The sequence below is a fragment of the Rhinolophus sinicus genome, chromosome 17 (genome assembly GCF_057876585.1).
Source record: "Rhinolophus sinicus isolate RSI-liver-muscle chromosome 17, RSI-T2T, whole genome shotgun sequence".
Lineage (NCBI taxonomy): Eukaryota > Metazoa > Chordata > Mammalia > Chiroptera > Rhinolophidae > Rhinolophus > Rhinolophus sinicus.
In genome coordinates this window covers 61,985,001-62,001,386 of record NC_142517.1, presented here as the reverse complement: position 1 = coordinate 62,001,386, position 16,386 = coordinate 61,985,001, and the positions used below count along the sequence as shown (strand labels likewise).

The 16,386-nt window shown below is 37.6% G+C and overlaps 2 protein-coding genes across 9 annotated transcripts in view; one reads left to right on the top strand and one right to left on the bottom strand.

Annotated features, from left to right (window-relative positions):
- The window catches only part of PARP14 (poly(ADP-ribose) polymerase family member 14), a 44,593-nt gene extending 37,120 nt beyond the window's left edge, over positions 1–7,473 (top strand). For 3 of the 4 annotated variants that reach the window (XM_088794593.1, XM_088794592.1, XM_088794591.1), the window contains 3 exons: positions 61–194; positions 6,486–6,666; positions 6,984–7,473. In XM_088794593.1, the coding sequence (XP_088650719.1) occupies positions 61–194; positions 6,486–6,666; positions 6,984–7,273 (605 nt within the window). In that variant the 3' untranslated portion in view covers positions 7,274–7,473. Of the gene's footprint in view, positions 1–60; positions 195–6,485; positions 6,667–6,983 lie in introns of those variants that run through there. The other variant, XM_088794594.1, reaches the window with a different exon arrangement.
- A 3,570-nt stretch (positions 7,474–11,043) lies between these two features.
- Positions 11,044–16,386, bottom strand: part of HSPBAP1 (HSPB1 associated protein 1) — a 39,864-nt gene continuing 34,521 nt past the window's right edge. For 3 of the 5 annotated variants that reach the window (XM_088794599.1, XM_088794595.1, XM_088794597.1), the window contains 2 exons: positions 11,710–11,903; positions 11,044–11,594 (listed from right to left, as the gene is read on the bottom strand). In XM_088794599.1, the coding sequence (XP_088650725.1) occupies positions 11,135–11,594; positions 11,710–11,903 (654 nt within the window). In that variant the 3' untranslated portion in view covers positions 11,044–11,134. Of the gene's footprint in view, positions 11,669–11,709; positions 11,904–16,386 lie in introns of all 5 variants that reach the window. The other 2 variants (XM_088794596.1, XM_088794598.1) reach the window with 1 other exon arrangement.

Sequence of the window (16,386 nt, the reverse complement as noted above, 5' to 3'; positions counted from 1 at the left end):
GTGGACCATGTAGATGAGCCTTCCCGGGTGCGAGGGTGTCCTTAAATGTCTACTTTGCAGTTGAGATCCCTGCGCACTGGAGTGATATGAAGCAACAGGATGTCTGCCTTGTTGAGCTGCTGCCTGGTCATGCAGAATATGACATGGTGGCAAAAAAGTTTAATCAGACCTGCTCACAATTCAAGATAGAGAAGGTAAGCCTTCTGCTGACATGGAGTTTTCTTAATGGTGGAAATAAGGGGTATCGTGGTCCTGGATAAATACATTTTGATTCATTTCCTATCACATTTTAAAATCCAGAATTAGAATATATTATGGTAATTAGATGTTACATTCTAGATTCTACTCATGTCACCATAATTACTGAGACATTAAGATTGAGATTCTTGTGACAATTATTACAATATAAAAATAGATTGCAATATATTAGCATACTAAAGGCAAATATTTCCTTTGTGAAGAAAGCTAACAAAAATTCAAAGATACGGTTTCAAAGTTGGAGTTGATAACTAGCAAACCACGACGAAGAGACACACGGAGGCTCCTCAGGTTAGATTATGTGCCTCTGCCCCACCGTTCACAGATCAACAGGGCTTGCTTCCTTAATACAGCCAGTGGTTCTTTCTTTGTCCATCTCATTTATTTGGTATCTTCCATTTTTAAACATTAATGTTGCTCTGTGAAATTACATTCTCCCTTTATGGCAGTACTATTTTGATGTTTTTTTCTTCTTTAATTCTCCTTTCGTTATCACTGGTATCTGTTTCTCCTCTAAACCCCAAATCCTAGATTTACCCACAGGATTTATACTTTGGTCTTCTGTCTCTGCACTTCACCAGGGAATGTTTTTACCCTCCTTGGCTTCAGCTAATATTTCAATGTTGATAGCTCCCAAATCAACATATCACCAACTTGGATTTTTCACTCCAGCTCTAGAACATATTCCCAGTGGCTGAAAAATCCTCTGCTTGATTATCTATTTGCTGAATCAATTTCCCTAAAACTTAACTCATCGTCTCTAAGTAATGGTCTTCCCCCTTCCTTCTCCATTTCTGTCCTCGGTTCCACCACTTTCTGAGTAAAGCTAGAGATCTCTGAGTACCTTCCCTTCGTCCATAATAATGAGTCTACCGGTAAATCCTCCATTTTCTTTCTTTGCAAATTTTCTCTTACTTTCTATTTGCACTGCCACCATTCTGTTTACCCATCTGGTTAAGCACATATAATTCAAAAAAGATTTGAAATGTCCTACAAAGATATATACCATACCTTCAGATAAAATAAATAGATGAAGGAAAATGGGCAAAGAGAAAAAGTAAGGAAAATAACACAGAAGTATTGTTAGGTCACAAAAATACATGACATGAAGTCCTAGATAGCTACTAGAGGAGGACCACAAATTTGTCCCTGAGCTTCTTAGTAGACAAAGCAAAGAAGTAAACAGCCAGCTACAAGATTCATAGTCTTGTCCATAAATCAAAAAACAAACCACTTGGTCAGGAAACACAGCTTTTCACAATACTGAGACTGACTCCTGAGAGATTTATCCTGTGAATCAAGTACTGGAGAATATATTGAAAATCATCTTCATCATAAATTCAATATCCAATTTTATACCACTGTGGCTTTTGTTTTTCTTTTTTTCAATCCCTCATTGTAAACCTGTTGAGCAGAACAATTCTGTGAGTTACTAAGACCAGGTGATTCTAGCATGCAGCCTTTTGATGATCTGGTTCTGAGATGACAAGTGTCATTCCACATACATCTGCTAGTGGCTGACTGGCACATGGTGATGAGATGCCACGCCCAGGTTGAGCAGCAGTGTCTGCAGTGCGCCCTGGAGGCTGGCCACTTGTTGGCAGATCTTGGCCAGATAAATGATTTCACTACTTTTTCACAACCTTTTTTTCAAATAAAATTTTCTGTGAAATCCTAGTGTATGACACTGATAAAAGCAGAGCTTAAGATAAAAGCGTACTTAAGACACCTCTGTGGAGGTCTCTAGTGAAAACATTAACATGAAAAATGGATGGTCTGTCACCCTCCATGACAGCTATGTCTGTGACTAAGATTTTTAACATCCATAAACTTCCACCTGGATTCAAAAATGTTGCCACATTTGCTTTTTCTCCCTCTCAGTTTTTGCTGAAGCATTTGAAAGTAGGTTGCAGACATCATGACACTCCTAAATATATCTCCTAAGAATAAAAACGTTCTCCTAAATAACAATATCATTATCGTGTGTAAGAAAATTAACCCCGTGAATTAAAATTAATTCAACAATATCCAATATGCAGTCCATATTCGAATTTCCCCAACTGCTCAGAACATCTGTCTTATAACTCTCACACCCCCCACCCTAATCTGGGTTCATATACTGCATTTGGTCATGTTTCTTTCATCTCTTCTGATCTAGAACAGTATTACTGCACTTTAAAAAATGATTTTTCATATTGAATTTTTTAAAGAGTTTAAGCCAGTGGTTTTTAAAGAACCCAAGCCAGCTTTTATATAGGTTCCAGATTTGTCTGATTGTTCATGGTGTCATTTAATTTATTCCTCTATTCTCTTTATTTCTGGTAAACGGGGAGTTAGGTTGAAAGGCTTGGGTAAATTCAGATAAATGTTTTTTGCGAGAATATTTCATAGGTGATACTTCACATCAAAGCCTCAGATGGTAAGGTTGTCCCACTATTAATGATGCTAAGTTTGATCACTAGTTAGGGTGGTAACCACCATATCTCTTCACTGGAATCAGCAGTCATCTGTGGGATGATACTTTGTCACTGTATAGTAAGTAACCTGTTCCCCAACAACCTTTTACCAATTAACTTTAACATTCTTTGATGATCCTTTCCTGAAGCCATTATTACGTGGGAGGTTGCAAAATTTAATTTTCTAGTTCTGTCATTCTTTCTACATTTATTATCTGGCATTTTTGTAAAGAAGAAATTTTCTCCCCCTTGCTTATAAAAAAGTTCAGTATCTTATATTTATAATTACAGTGATTATTCTTTCAGATGCACAAATGATCCTACATTTGACTAATAGGGGCCCTTTTTAATTGGCTGTCATGTCCTTTTCATGACCCCATTCATGTCTGAACATTTCTTCTCTTTCTGCCACAAGATCTCTTCAGCTCACCTTGTACTTTCTCTGTCTCAGGCTGGCATCAGACATTTGTCTAAGTCCTGATTCCTTTTACTGAGAATGGTAGTGAGAAACCAAGATCTGTGTGCTGGATGTGCTCACTATTGCTTCCAGGCTCTTGCATGGCTAGAGCTAAGAAAACCATGAGTTCATATTGATGTTTTCAATTAAAATTTAATATAGATTTTTCTGAAGTTTTTATATTATATTAATATCTTTTCCTGTACAATAGGAATTTTGGTTCCTAATAATATTACATATTTATTTGTTTTATCCTATAGTATATATAAAATTGTTTCAAAATTATGACACCAAAATTATTATTGGCAATATTAAAACAGCTATGCCAAGTTTCTTTTGGTTATTGTTAGCATGCTGTATCTTTCTGTTCCCCTCCTTTTTTTAACCATCTGATAACTGTATGTTTAAGATGTGTCTTAGCAGCATATACTTGAGTTTTGTTTTTCTTCATCCAGTCAGACAATCTTTATCTTTTAATTGGAGTACTTATTCTGTTTAATGTATTTACTGTATTTACTGATATGTTTGGGTTTAAATGTACCATATTAATCTTTGTTTTCTATTTATCACATCTATTCTTTGTTCCCTTTCCTCTTTTTTCCTACCTTCTTTTGCATTATTTTTATTATTCCACTTTATGCCCTATTAGATTAATGCCCTATTAGATTAATGCCCTATTAGATTACATTATATTATAATTCTTTAACTGTTTACCAAGAGATTATAGTGTTCATCTTTGACTTATTAAACTTTGATGCAAATTAGTATGTTTATCATTTCCCAAACAATACAATGAACTTTGAACACTTTAAATTCATTTATCGCCTCCTGTCTGATGTACTACTTTTAACATGTATTTTAATTCTATGTATACTTGGAACTCTGTAAAATGTTTTAATTTTTTAATACAGTATTTTATATTTACCACAGTAAACATACTATTTTAATACAGTATTTATTTATATTTATAAATATAATACAATATTTATTTATATTTACCAACACATTTAACTTTTAATCCTGCTGCCCTTCAATTCTTCTTGTATTTCCATGCCTCCATCTTGGGATGGTTTTCCCTCTGGTTTTAGTATATCTTCCAGTGTAGATCTGGTAGTGATGTTTCTGGCAGTCTCAGTTTTAGTTCATCTGAAAATGTCTTCATATTACTTTAATTCTTTGAAGGATGTTTTTGCTGAGTGTAGATTCTGCATTGGCAGTTATTTTCTGTATGGACTTTGAAGAAATTATTCTATTGTCTTCTGACTTTATTTCACTCTGCAGTGCCCTTCAACCTCAGAATTTGCCCCATCAAATCCTGTTGCCTTCAAACAGACATTTTCCCCCTCCAGCTCTTCCAGTAGTTGTTGGCAAGGGGATTGCTCTGATACAAGTAGTCTACCATAGCCAGAAGTCTGCTGTTAAAATAAACCTCTAAATAGAGTTTAAGATTTATTGACAGTGGGTTTTTTTACTTCATAATTTATCCCACTAGAAACATAGAATCAGATTACTGTCTTCAAAATTACTTGAAATAATTCTTTTCTTTGTGTGGTTATTAAATTTTAAAATGGTGAGTGTTTGCTTTAGTAGCACACATACTGAAAAAAAGGTGAGAAACAAAGAATGAGAAGAATAAGACTGGTTTCAAAACTCTACAAGAAGAAATTTTTAAGGCTTTTGAAAAATGAGTAGAATAAATAAAATTTAAGGTAAATAGAAACAAAATAGAAGTAGGCAGTTTAAAGATTAGAAAATTAATAGTAGGTGAAAAAGAAAAATCAATTTTAAAATCACATATGAGGGCCGGCCCGGTGGCTCAGGCGGTTAGAGCTCCATGCTCATAACTCCGAAGGCTGCCGGTTCGATTCCCACATGGGCCAGTGGGCTCTCAACCACAAGGTTGCCAGTTCAATTCCTCGAGTCCCGCAAGGGATGGTGGGCTCTGCCCCCTGCAACTGAGATTGAACATGGCACCTTGAGCTGAGCTGCCTCCCGGATGGCTCAGTTGTTGGTTGGAGCGCGGGCTCTCAACTACATGGTTGCCAGTTCAATTCCTCGACTCCCGCAAGGGATGGTGGGCAGCGCCCCCTGCAACTAAAAAATTGAACACGGCACCTTGAGCTGAGCTGCCGCTGAGCTCCCGGATGGCTCAGTTGGTTGGAGCCTGTCCTCTCAACCACAAGGTTGCCGGTTCGACTCCCACAAGGGATGGTGGGCTGTGCCCCCTGCAACTAGCAATGGCAACTGGACCTGGAGCTGAGCTGCACCCTCCACAACTAAGACTGAAAGAACAACAACTTGAAGCTGAACAGAAACCCCCACAACTAAGATTGAAAGGACAACAATTTGACCATTGTTCCCCAATAAAGTCCTGTTCCCCTTCCCCAATAAAAAATCTTAAAAAAAAATAAAAAAAAGAAAATCACAAATGACATCAACAAAATACATGATTATGCCGAGACTTTGAGATAGAGAGCAAACTGTATCTTAATTAAAAATAAGAAACCCCAAACTGAGAATAAATACATAACCAGAGGGAGGCAGAATTAGTGTTAACCGAGAATTCTCTAGAATGGAAAAAGATTCTGACAGCATGGAACCTTCACCTTGCGCCTTTCCATGAAGGGCCTAGCCCCCCCCTCACTCACCCCTTACTCTTTCCCAGGACAACTTTATGAAACGACCACTATCTCGTGATTAGGGAAGTTTGAAGCCGATCTGCAATCCAGGATCCAAGGAGTTTCCACCACAGCCCTGAAAACCACTGTGCAAAGAGTATGGTCAAAGCATGGCCACTTGGGTCTGCAACCAGATTAGATTCCCTTCTGTCAGGATTCATGCCCCACTCTTCCAACTGGCTGAGAGATTAATTTTCAGTAATTAATTTCCTTCTTGCCTAGACACTCTAGTATTTCTCCCACAGTTAGAATTTGGCTAGGTAAACCAGTATCTCTTAAGGACTGAGGGGGAGAGAGGCAAAGTGACAAAGTGAGGTAGACAGCAACAGGAGCAGTTATTACAGTGAAGGTAAAAAGCAGGAGTTGGAGAGGCTTGGTTGGCCAAGAGCCTAAATATTGTTTGCTCTCATGTGGTGCATAAAAGATGTTAAAAATTAAATTAACATTCTTCCCAAGGCCTGATTTGTGAAACACTGGATCTGGAAAAGAATTCTGAATGCAGAAAGCTGCCATCTGGCACTGTATTTGCTCTTTATTGTAATTTCTAGTTAGAAAAAAGAGTGGTCATGTTTCATTTGCTGTATCTTGCCAAGGGCTCTTGGCACTAACAGAATATTTTTCCTCATTGATTTGCAGATTGAGAGGCTCCAGAATCCACATCTCTGGAAGAGCTACCAGGTACAGAAAAAAATCATGGATGAGAAGAATAAACACACAACAACAACAAATGAGCAGCAGCTTTTCCATGGGACAGACGCCGACTCGTTGCCACATGTCAACCAACATGGCTTTAACCGCAGTTACGCTGGAAAGAATGGTAAGGAAGCGAGTAATGTGGGTGCTCCCAATGAGGTGTCAGCCGTGTGAACCCAAACTGGCTGAGGGACCATGTGGACGGCACTGTGTTCCCTCATGGTTGGTGGCCATGTTGTAGCCAAAGTTTCAGGTCTAACTAACTATGACTAGCCTTCTGGGGTGGAGGAATGATTTTCTTTAATTAGAAAAAAAAAAATTTTTTTTAACAGGTTTTAGAGAGAAGTGAATATGATTTTAACATTATTTGACATACTGGGTCAATGTGTCAAGTTACAGACTAAATTGAAATGCTTAAAACTGTTGTTTTTCTCTTCACAGCTGTGGCATATGGAAAGGGAACCTATTTTGCAGTTCATGCCAATTATTCTGCCAATAATACATACTCCAAACCAGACGTAAATGGGAAAAAGCATATGTATTATGTGCGAGTACTTACTGGAGTCTACACACGTGGAAATTCATCATTACTTGTGCCTCCTCTAAAGAACCCTCAAAATTCTGTTGAACAGTATGATAGTGTCACAGATGACATGCAAAATCCAACTTTATTTGTGATATTTTATGACCACCGTTCTTACCCAGAGTATCTCATTACTTTTAAACAATAACATTTTGGTGTCCTTCACAGATGACATTATTCATCTATATCTGTCTAGTTGTAAAATAAGTTTTAGATTTTTTTTCCCCTCTTAACAGCTTTTTCTAAGATCAAAGGATCCTTGCCACTGACATCAGACTTTCTTTAGCTTCTATTTCATAACTGGAATGACCTATCTTGAAAGCAATAAATTTGAGAATTTAAATCCAATCACTTAGTTACAATCGTGTGTCCACAATCATGAACATCAAATCTGTAGAAGAATAGAACAGGTTTATATTTTCAGGAGGGAGAGAGTAATATTAATCTTAAAAGTAAAGGGCACAGCTCTGCAATGTCAGCTGCCCCTGACGGAGCTAGCTGGTGTCACGTCAGGATGCCATATTGCTGTGGGAGCACAGTATTATTAAGTGGGTGGGACTGCTATCTTTCCTGGGACCAGGGAGGGTGTCTGGCTCATTTTTTTTATCCCTGAAGTCTGTACCTGATGTACAATGGATACTCCAGAAATGTTTCATAAACCAATTAAGAATGAAAAAAGCCTAGTCAGACTCTTACCCAAGTAGGAACCATTTCTGCAACATCCTTGACTTATTGTCACTTTGCCTCCAATTGAACAGACTCCATGACAGGGAACTTTGTTTTTCATGAATCAGCCCATGACATACGGGACAGTTGCAGTCAGGGCTCTGGGAATGCAGTGCAGCTGTGCCCTGCACAGCCCAGGGACCATGGCCTGGTGTGTGGTCTGTGGGAACTGTGTCCCCTGGACCTGAGCAGCGCAGCCGCCCTGGGTCCAACTGGTCCTTTGTATGTTGGACCCAAATTTGCCTTCTTACAACTCCTACTCATTGGTCTTAGTTTTTTCCAGTGAAAACAGTGGGGCAATTAATGCCCGCTACATCTTCAGTGTGAAACCCTTCTACTGTGTGAAGATTAAATGAATTCTAAGGTTATTAAATGGCATATTTTCCCTGGCAACCTAGCTTTTGATGATTTTAAAGGTACCTAAACAAACCAAAAGAATTAAACATATTGCTAATTTGCTACTCAGTACCTATTGGATGGTCAAGGAAAGTTTCTTTTTTAACTTTCCCAGGTAAATTTCAGATTCAGACACTATTGATTGAGCACTTAGCTTGTATCAGATAGTACAATAAGTAGATGCTTTCACATTCAGTGTTCATTTTATTCCCCCAAACAATCCTGTGAGGTAAGAATTTTAAACATACTGGGTCAGAACCATTTTAACGCGGTTCCAAATTTTAAAGCTGAGGCATCTGACGCTGAGAGTACAAGGAAATTCCTCACCTGGGGGTCACCTAGGTAATAGCCCTCAAGAGACAGCACCTGAATGTTGGTCCCTGTGTCATCAAACCCTTTGTTCTTCCCAGTACAGAACATGGCGCTAGATTGACGTTACTGATTCAGGAACATCTCAGAGAATCTGTGAATTACCCTTATAGCTTCTTGGTTTTTTCCTTCTGGCTTTGGTTTCTATTATAGAAACTGATACCGTGTTTTCCCGAAAATAAGACCTAGCTGGACCATCAGCTCTAACATGTCTTTTGAAGCAAAAATTAATATAAGACCCAGTATTATATCAGATTATATTATTATATAAGACTACGGCTTATATTAAAATAAGATGTGGTCTTATATTAATTTTTGTTCCAAAAGACACATTAGAGCTGATGGTCCGACTAGGTCTTATTTTCGGGGAAACATTATAAACATGAATGTAATCAAGGCTGTTTCTAGAACATTTTTGTGGGTCCTTAAAAGCTCATGGGCCCTAGCCACTGTGCCTAATGTATAGGTCAGCCCTGACACCTGGATACTGTGACTTTAGGTAACGCTGAGCTTGTATTCTTTAATCCCTCTGGCCTCTAGAGGATCAGTGTGTTTATTTAATAGTTGATTTCACTCAGGCATGCTCATCTGAGAAATGCAGGATGAAACGGGGCTCAGTTATCTTATAGGTGGCTGCCCACCTCCCCCTTTCACTATCTTCTCTCACTCTCACACTCTCCTTTTGCAGGTAGCCAGGAACTCTTAATGTGTCATAATCTCTCTCTATATATATAAAATGAGGAAATTTTCTCTCATCACGTTTCCATTCATACCAATGTCTTAACTCTCCAGGGCTCTGCAAGTCAAAAACTATAACCTCTAGCTGAATTAAATGCTTTGCCTCAGAACAACTTTCAAACTTTTCTGACCCCAACCTACTCTAAGAAATACATTTTATATCAGATTCAATACACACACAGATATAACTGAAGTTTTTTGAAATACATTTACCCTGAAAAAATAGGTTTCCTGGAAAGTTTCACATAATATTTAGATTTACTATTGAATTCACTCAAATTACTTGTGTTTCATTTTTAAATAAATGCTGGTTTCACCCACTAAACTGATTTTATGACTCACTAATGGGTCACAACATGCAACTTGAAAAACAGTGGTCAAAGGAATAACAAACATAAAAAATACAGTATCTGAAGACAAAGATATGTCTATTTCTGCAATAGGGATATACTTACTAAGGGTAACAGACATCTTACCCTTGGTCACAGCACACACTGCCCCAGTGTATTTGATGGAGTATTATTGCCAACAAGGTCTGCTTTTTAAAATAATCCACTCAGTTGAATATTTAATGAGCACCTACCGTATGCTGGGCACTGATCTAGGCTCTGCAAATACAGCAATAATCACAACAAAGTCCAGACCCTCATGCAGTGACATTTTGGTTGAGGGAGGTAGAAACGATCAAAGAAATAGATAAATATATAGTGGTCAGATGCTGGTAAGTGCTACAGAAGGGTTTCTTCCAGACCCTTCTTTTCCTGGGCATGTTCACATAATAACACCTCCCTCCCTCCCTTTCCCAGAAAGCACATACTTTCTTTGGATTGATAACCCCAGTCTGAAGACTGAGAAAGATGGGGCCATTGGTCAGTTCATCTTAAAAGGTGACTGTGTGTATCTTTTCTGTTATGTATTTGTTTCATGAATGGTTACTCAGAGATCAATATGCTTTTTTAATTTCTAAATTCTTACTTAGTAATGGTAGCAATTATCATCAGATCTTGCAAAAGTAATGAGAGTGGGATCAACTTCACCAAACCAAGCTTTTAGTCAGTTTCAGGAGTCAGTAGCATCCAGTCCTTTTTTATTCTCAGGATTGGTGTTCCTGGGTTTCCCAGTTCCTCTCATAAGACCTCCTTGTACTGGTCCCCCACTTACTTTTCTCCTGATTGGTACCCTTCTCTGGATGCAGGGGTTATCCAGTGAGAATTCTGCAGGTGTTAGAAGTGTGATCCCTTCAAATCAAAGCTAGAATTCACCCAATGGATGCATTAGGCCGGGGATTGCCAAATTTTTTCTGTAAGGCAATAGTGAATATTTTCATCTTTGTGTGCCATATAGTCTCTGTCACTACTCAACTCTGCCACTGTAACCCTAAAGCCACCATAGACAATATGTAAACAAATAGCATGGCTGTGTCCCAATAAAACTTTATTTATAAAAACAAGTAGCTGGCTAACCCCTGCTGAGGCTGATGGAGAGATTACTTCCTGTTGAGAACACTTGGGGCTTACATTTGAGGTAGGCTGAAGGTATGGGATGGCAGAAGAAAAGAAAATGCACAGAGAGAAGGTCTAACAAATAACAAAGAACCAGTTTGGCCAAAAAGCAATGTGCCTGCAAGAAGGTGGCAAGAGATCGAAATCTAACTAGGTAAGAATAAGTACATTTACAAGCATGTGAAAATTGACTTTTTGCTATTTCATCTTTTATTTAAACACCATACTGTTTAAAAATACTTTTAAAATATTATTTAAAAAGTCATTTTCTATTACAATTACAAACTAGTTCCTTGTATCAAAAGTTGTGCCACTATCTTGGTTACTTGGGGATTCACCACGCAGTCCAGCACGTCATCTGTAGAAATGAATGTTTGACAATGGGCCGTAGCATGATTTGAAGCAATCTGTCCCACAGTTGCATTCTCACTTTCACTCATCCTTCGTTGCCTCTTGGTACAATGCAATTTTCCAAAGTGTTCTCCACCTTCGCCAACAAAGTCTTTATCATCATTTTCAAATATGCCTCCCCTTTCTGAGGGTGGTTTTTCAGAACTTGGTAGCACAGGAAGCAGGTCAGGGCCAAAGGGGCCTGCTGCCTCCTGTTTTACTGTTTCCAAGGGTAAGTTCTGGCTACCTGTTTGTTCCACCTCCATAAGGTGGTGAACATCTAATTCGTTCTTTTTCATGTCCTCTCCATTTGTTTTGAGTTCTTGGGTTTCTACCACCTTAGATGTTCTGGAATGATCGAAAAAGGCAGAAATAGCTCCGTTTAAGTAGCGACAATTGACTTCATGGGATGTTTCCTCAACCTAAGGAAAAAAACCCCTTTAGAATGGTTATATGCACTTACATAAATTGGAAAACAAATGTTCTGGCCAGGGTTGATTTATCACAGGAAACTAACTGCCATGATGAAAACCAGAAGTGGCCCACCTCAGTTGGGTTTAACCAAGCTCTGGTGTTGTGTGGATCCTCGGCACTTTTCAGGGCGCACACAAGCATGCGGGTGATCGCCTCTTCTACCCGGGCTTGATGGTCCTCTTCCTAAATTGAGATAAAAAACAACAATAACACTGCTTTCATTTGTCTCTGTGTCCCCTGGCTTAAAACAGAACAGGATTTCTCTTAATTGTGTTCTAGTCTCTCATTAATAGAAGCTTTGTTACAGAAGGAATGTGTTGTTGACAGACCACAATTTTTATGTATTCACTGTCATTTGCCATCTAGAAAAGCTGTAGAATATTTCAATAATGAAATTAAAGTATGTATTTGGGCTATAAGACACAGGCCATAAGTATGAAGCACGCTGTGATGTTTTTCCAATCTTTTCCATTCTCTAACATGTTTAAAGTTAAAAAAAGAAAGTATAACATACAGAGGAATAATCCCTAGCAAGTCTGAAAAGCTAATTGTTTGAGGAGTGGGAGAAAATTAAAAAAAAACAAAAAAACATGCTTAGCCATAAGAATGAGTTGGCTAAACATGTAACTATGTTTTTCTAAGATACAGTAAGTATAAACTATAGCATTACTGATAAATTACATTAACATCAACTTCTGCTCATCAAAAGAAACCATGGAAGAAAAAAACAAACAGATGTCTGTAACATATAATTGATATGAGATTAATATCTAGAATATATAAAGAATCTATAGCCATCAGTAAGACAATGGACCCTATTTTTTAAAATGGTCAAAAGACATGAGGACAACTATTTTTTTAAAAAGCAATCGTATGATGAATAAACATAAAAGTATGTTAAACCTCATTAATAATAAGGGATATGTAAATTGAGAAACCCACGAAATTGGCAAAAGAGGGTCTGATAATTCCAAGTGGTGGAAAAATGTGCACTGACAGACAGAAATCTCATACACTGATGATGGGAGTGCAAACTCATAGAGGCATTTGGAAAACATACTGGCGTTATCTTGTAAACTTGAGTATTGTATACCCTACAGGCCAGCATTTGCACTCTGAGATATATACATACTCTCTAGAGAAACGCTTGAACATTTGTACAAGAATATTCTATTTATAAAAGTAAAAAAAAAATCGGAAACAACACAATTATCCATCAATAGAACAATGAACCAATAAATTGTGGTACATTTACACAAGAGAACATTATACCACGTTGAAATGAATGAACAGCTACATGTGACAACACAGATGAATCTCAGAAACGTAGTATTAAATTAAAAAAGCAAATCCCCATGATGAGACACCACTTCACACTAGGATGGTTATAATTAAAAGACAGATAACAGCAAGTGTTGGTGAGGATGTGGAGAAATCAGAATCTTCATATATCGCTGGTAGGAATGTAAATGGTGCAGCTGCTTTGGAAAATAGCCTGGCATTTCCTCAAAAGGTTAAACACAGAGCTATCATAAGTCATGGTTAATTTTATGAGTCAACTTGATTAGATTATGGTGCCCAGTTGTTTGGTCAAGCACTAGTAGAGATGTTACCAGGAAGATGTTTATAGATGTGATTAAAATTTATAATTGGTTGACTTTAAGTAAAGTCTTATATCTTACAAATATGCTACATACATATATAGATGTATACACACACACAATGTATGTATATTTTAAGAAAGAAAAAAAACTATTAAAATTGTAATACAATGAATGACACTAGCATTCATTTAATTAACGCCATCTTTTGAGTGAATGTCATACTGTACATTGCTATGTAATTCAACTTCAAAAATTAATACATAGATAACATCTCTTAAAATGTGAACATTTTTTTGGCACCCCGGTATATATAAAACACATAATAAAGAAAAATTATGAGAGTGAGAGGAAAGCCTTTAAGATTAACAAAAATGTTTTCTAAAAAATGTTTGGAAAAAATACTGATAAAATAAATACATTTCAAAACTAAAAGAATAAGGAGGTAAAATGGATGAAAAAGGCACCATTGAGAAGAACTGACCACGTAGTTTATTTCCTAGAATATATTAGGACAGAATCTACATTTCTTTAAACTGAGAAACTGAGAAGGGATGAATGCTACACCATCTGAACAGAACTATTATCTACTTTTTCCCCAAATTTGTGACAGGAATACCACGGCCTGGAGTTAGCTTGAATTATATGAAGATGGTAGATAGGCTTTAAGACCTAAGGGCTTTTGGGGGCTCAATTTGGCAACAAGAAGGAATTATGGCCCTGTATTTGAAGAGGCAATGATAGACAGAAGAAGATATAATTACTGAACTCCTATTTTGCACTCTAGTTTTTCAAGAAAGAATAATAAGTGGTCTTCAAACTGTGATGTATTCTGAAAGAAGTTATAATACCAATCCTTTGGAAAATTCTAGGAGACAAAAATAGATGGAATACAATAAGCTTTTAAAAAGACCAGGGTGACGGCTTTCAAGCTCTTGAGGCCATGTAAATCCAACTCTAAATAAAATATGAACAAACAGTATTCTACAGTACATTAAAAAATAACACATTACAACCAAGTGGAATTTATTCCAGAAATTAAGGATGGATCAATATTAGGAAATCCACTGATATAATTTACTACAATACCAGATATTTACTAATGAGGGATATTATTTGATCATCTCCATTGATGCTTAAAAGGCATTCAACAAAATTCAACACTTTTTCCTGTTTTAAAAAGAAGGTAATGAAATAGGAATTGACAGATACTTAACATGATAAAATATATATACAACTCTGCCCCAAATCCAGAATTTTTTAAAAAGAGAAATCACTAGAGGAATTCCCTCTAAAGTCAGAAAAAGACAAGGATGCCCATTATCTCCACTAATATTTCTTATTGAACTGGTTACTACCCGAATCAACATGATCACAACTAACAGAGATGACTAAAGTACAGGATTTAGGTTTAAAGAGCCAGTTTTACAGGTTCAGGATGGAGGACCATCTGACATGGCAGCTGATCATGTGAACAAAAAAACAAACATGGGTATTAGAGCTGAATGTGAACCCAAAGTGAGATAAGATTACTAAAAAAGCTAATGTAATATTACAAGCAGCTCTGAAGAAATTTAAGATCTAAGTCCTGTGAGGTAGAAATCTTACACACCACCAAATAAGGCCCCCTGGTATTCAGCTTTAGCTGCTACACATTAAGTGGGCTATTCTTGACATAATAGCTCTTCCTACGCCTCATAGCAATTTCTATTTTTAACACGTTGCAAACGGTGGGGTTTAAAATCCCTCATACCCCTCTGTTCCGGCAGGTTTTTAAAAGAAACTACTTTAAAATGCACTCTTCTCTTTAAAGCGTAAATGCTTCTATGTCATTTATTATTTTTCTATAAATAATAGATTCTACAAATAAATTATTCTATAAATAATTATTCTACAAATAACTCAATAAAATGTGCAAAATAAAAAGAGTCAACAGTAAAAACGAGAATTCTCGTTATCCATCCTTAACGCATGGCTCAGAAAAAACGAAGATTCTCGTGACCCGTACGCAACGTGTTAAACACTTCCCATGTGCCAGGTGCTGTGTTAGATGCTTATATCTGTTTTGCCCAATTAAAGCCTCACAACCACCCTATTGAGGTGGATGCCATTATAATTCTTGTTCTACAAGTGAGGAAATCAGCCTTGATGAGATTAAGTGACCACCTAGGTTAAACGGCTAACAAAGGTAAAGACCTATAACTTAAATCTGCCTAATTCCAAAGTCTACGACCCAAATGGTGAAGCGTCTGAAAAGAAAGCCACATAAAAAACATCTTTCAAGAAACCAGAGGTTTTGAGCCTGGAAAAGAAAAGACTAAGGGGACACATGGTATCTTCAAATATTCAAAAGAGAAAAAAATTCTGTATAGTTTCAGAAATAACTGGTATGGTTACAAGCAGGCAGATGGCAGCCCCACTGTTTAACAACAGAATGGGTGACCCTGGGAGGAGAAGCATCTGTCAGGGCTACTGTAGACGTGACTGGTCCTGGGAGAGGAAGTGGACTCCATGGACTCTACCTTGACAACTGTTCCCACTCCAAATCTGCATGCTTCACGCAGGACCTCAGGGAGCCTACTGATCTCTCGTCATACCTCTCACCTTAATTCCCCAGGGTTACAAATCTTCCCTAAGCTCACACACTACAGCGTCTTGTTACGTTACTCCTTTATGTCCCACCTATGCCAAAGCCCTTACCATTACCAGAGGCTAAGAAGAACCTGACTGGGGGAGGGTGCAACTGCCAAAGAGGAGATGCAATCAGGCTTTGGGTAGAGGACATCTCAGATGCAATCAAAGCCTCTTGTTAACAAGAACACAGGTGCAGTCAAAACCTCTGGTTAAAGACAGCACAGATGCAATTAAGGCCTTGGGTGGAAGAGACAGGCTTGCTCCATAATGGGCAGCTATTTTAATGGCATATTGGAGGGAAAAAGCCTTTGGCAGAAACAAAATGATTAAACCCCTAGCACTGAAAGACTCTGCTTTGAGAAGGTGTATAAGCCAGGCCTGAGAATTCTGCTATTAATTAGAGAACCCTGACCTGAGAAGCAGCTGTGTCC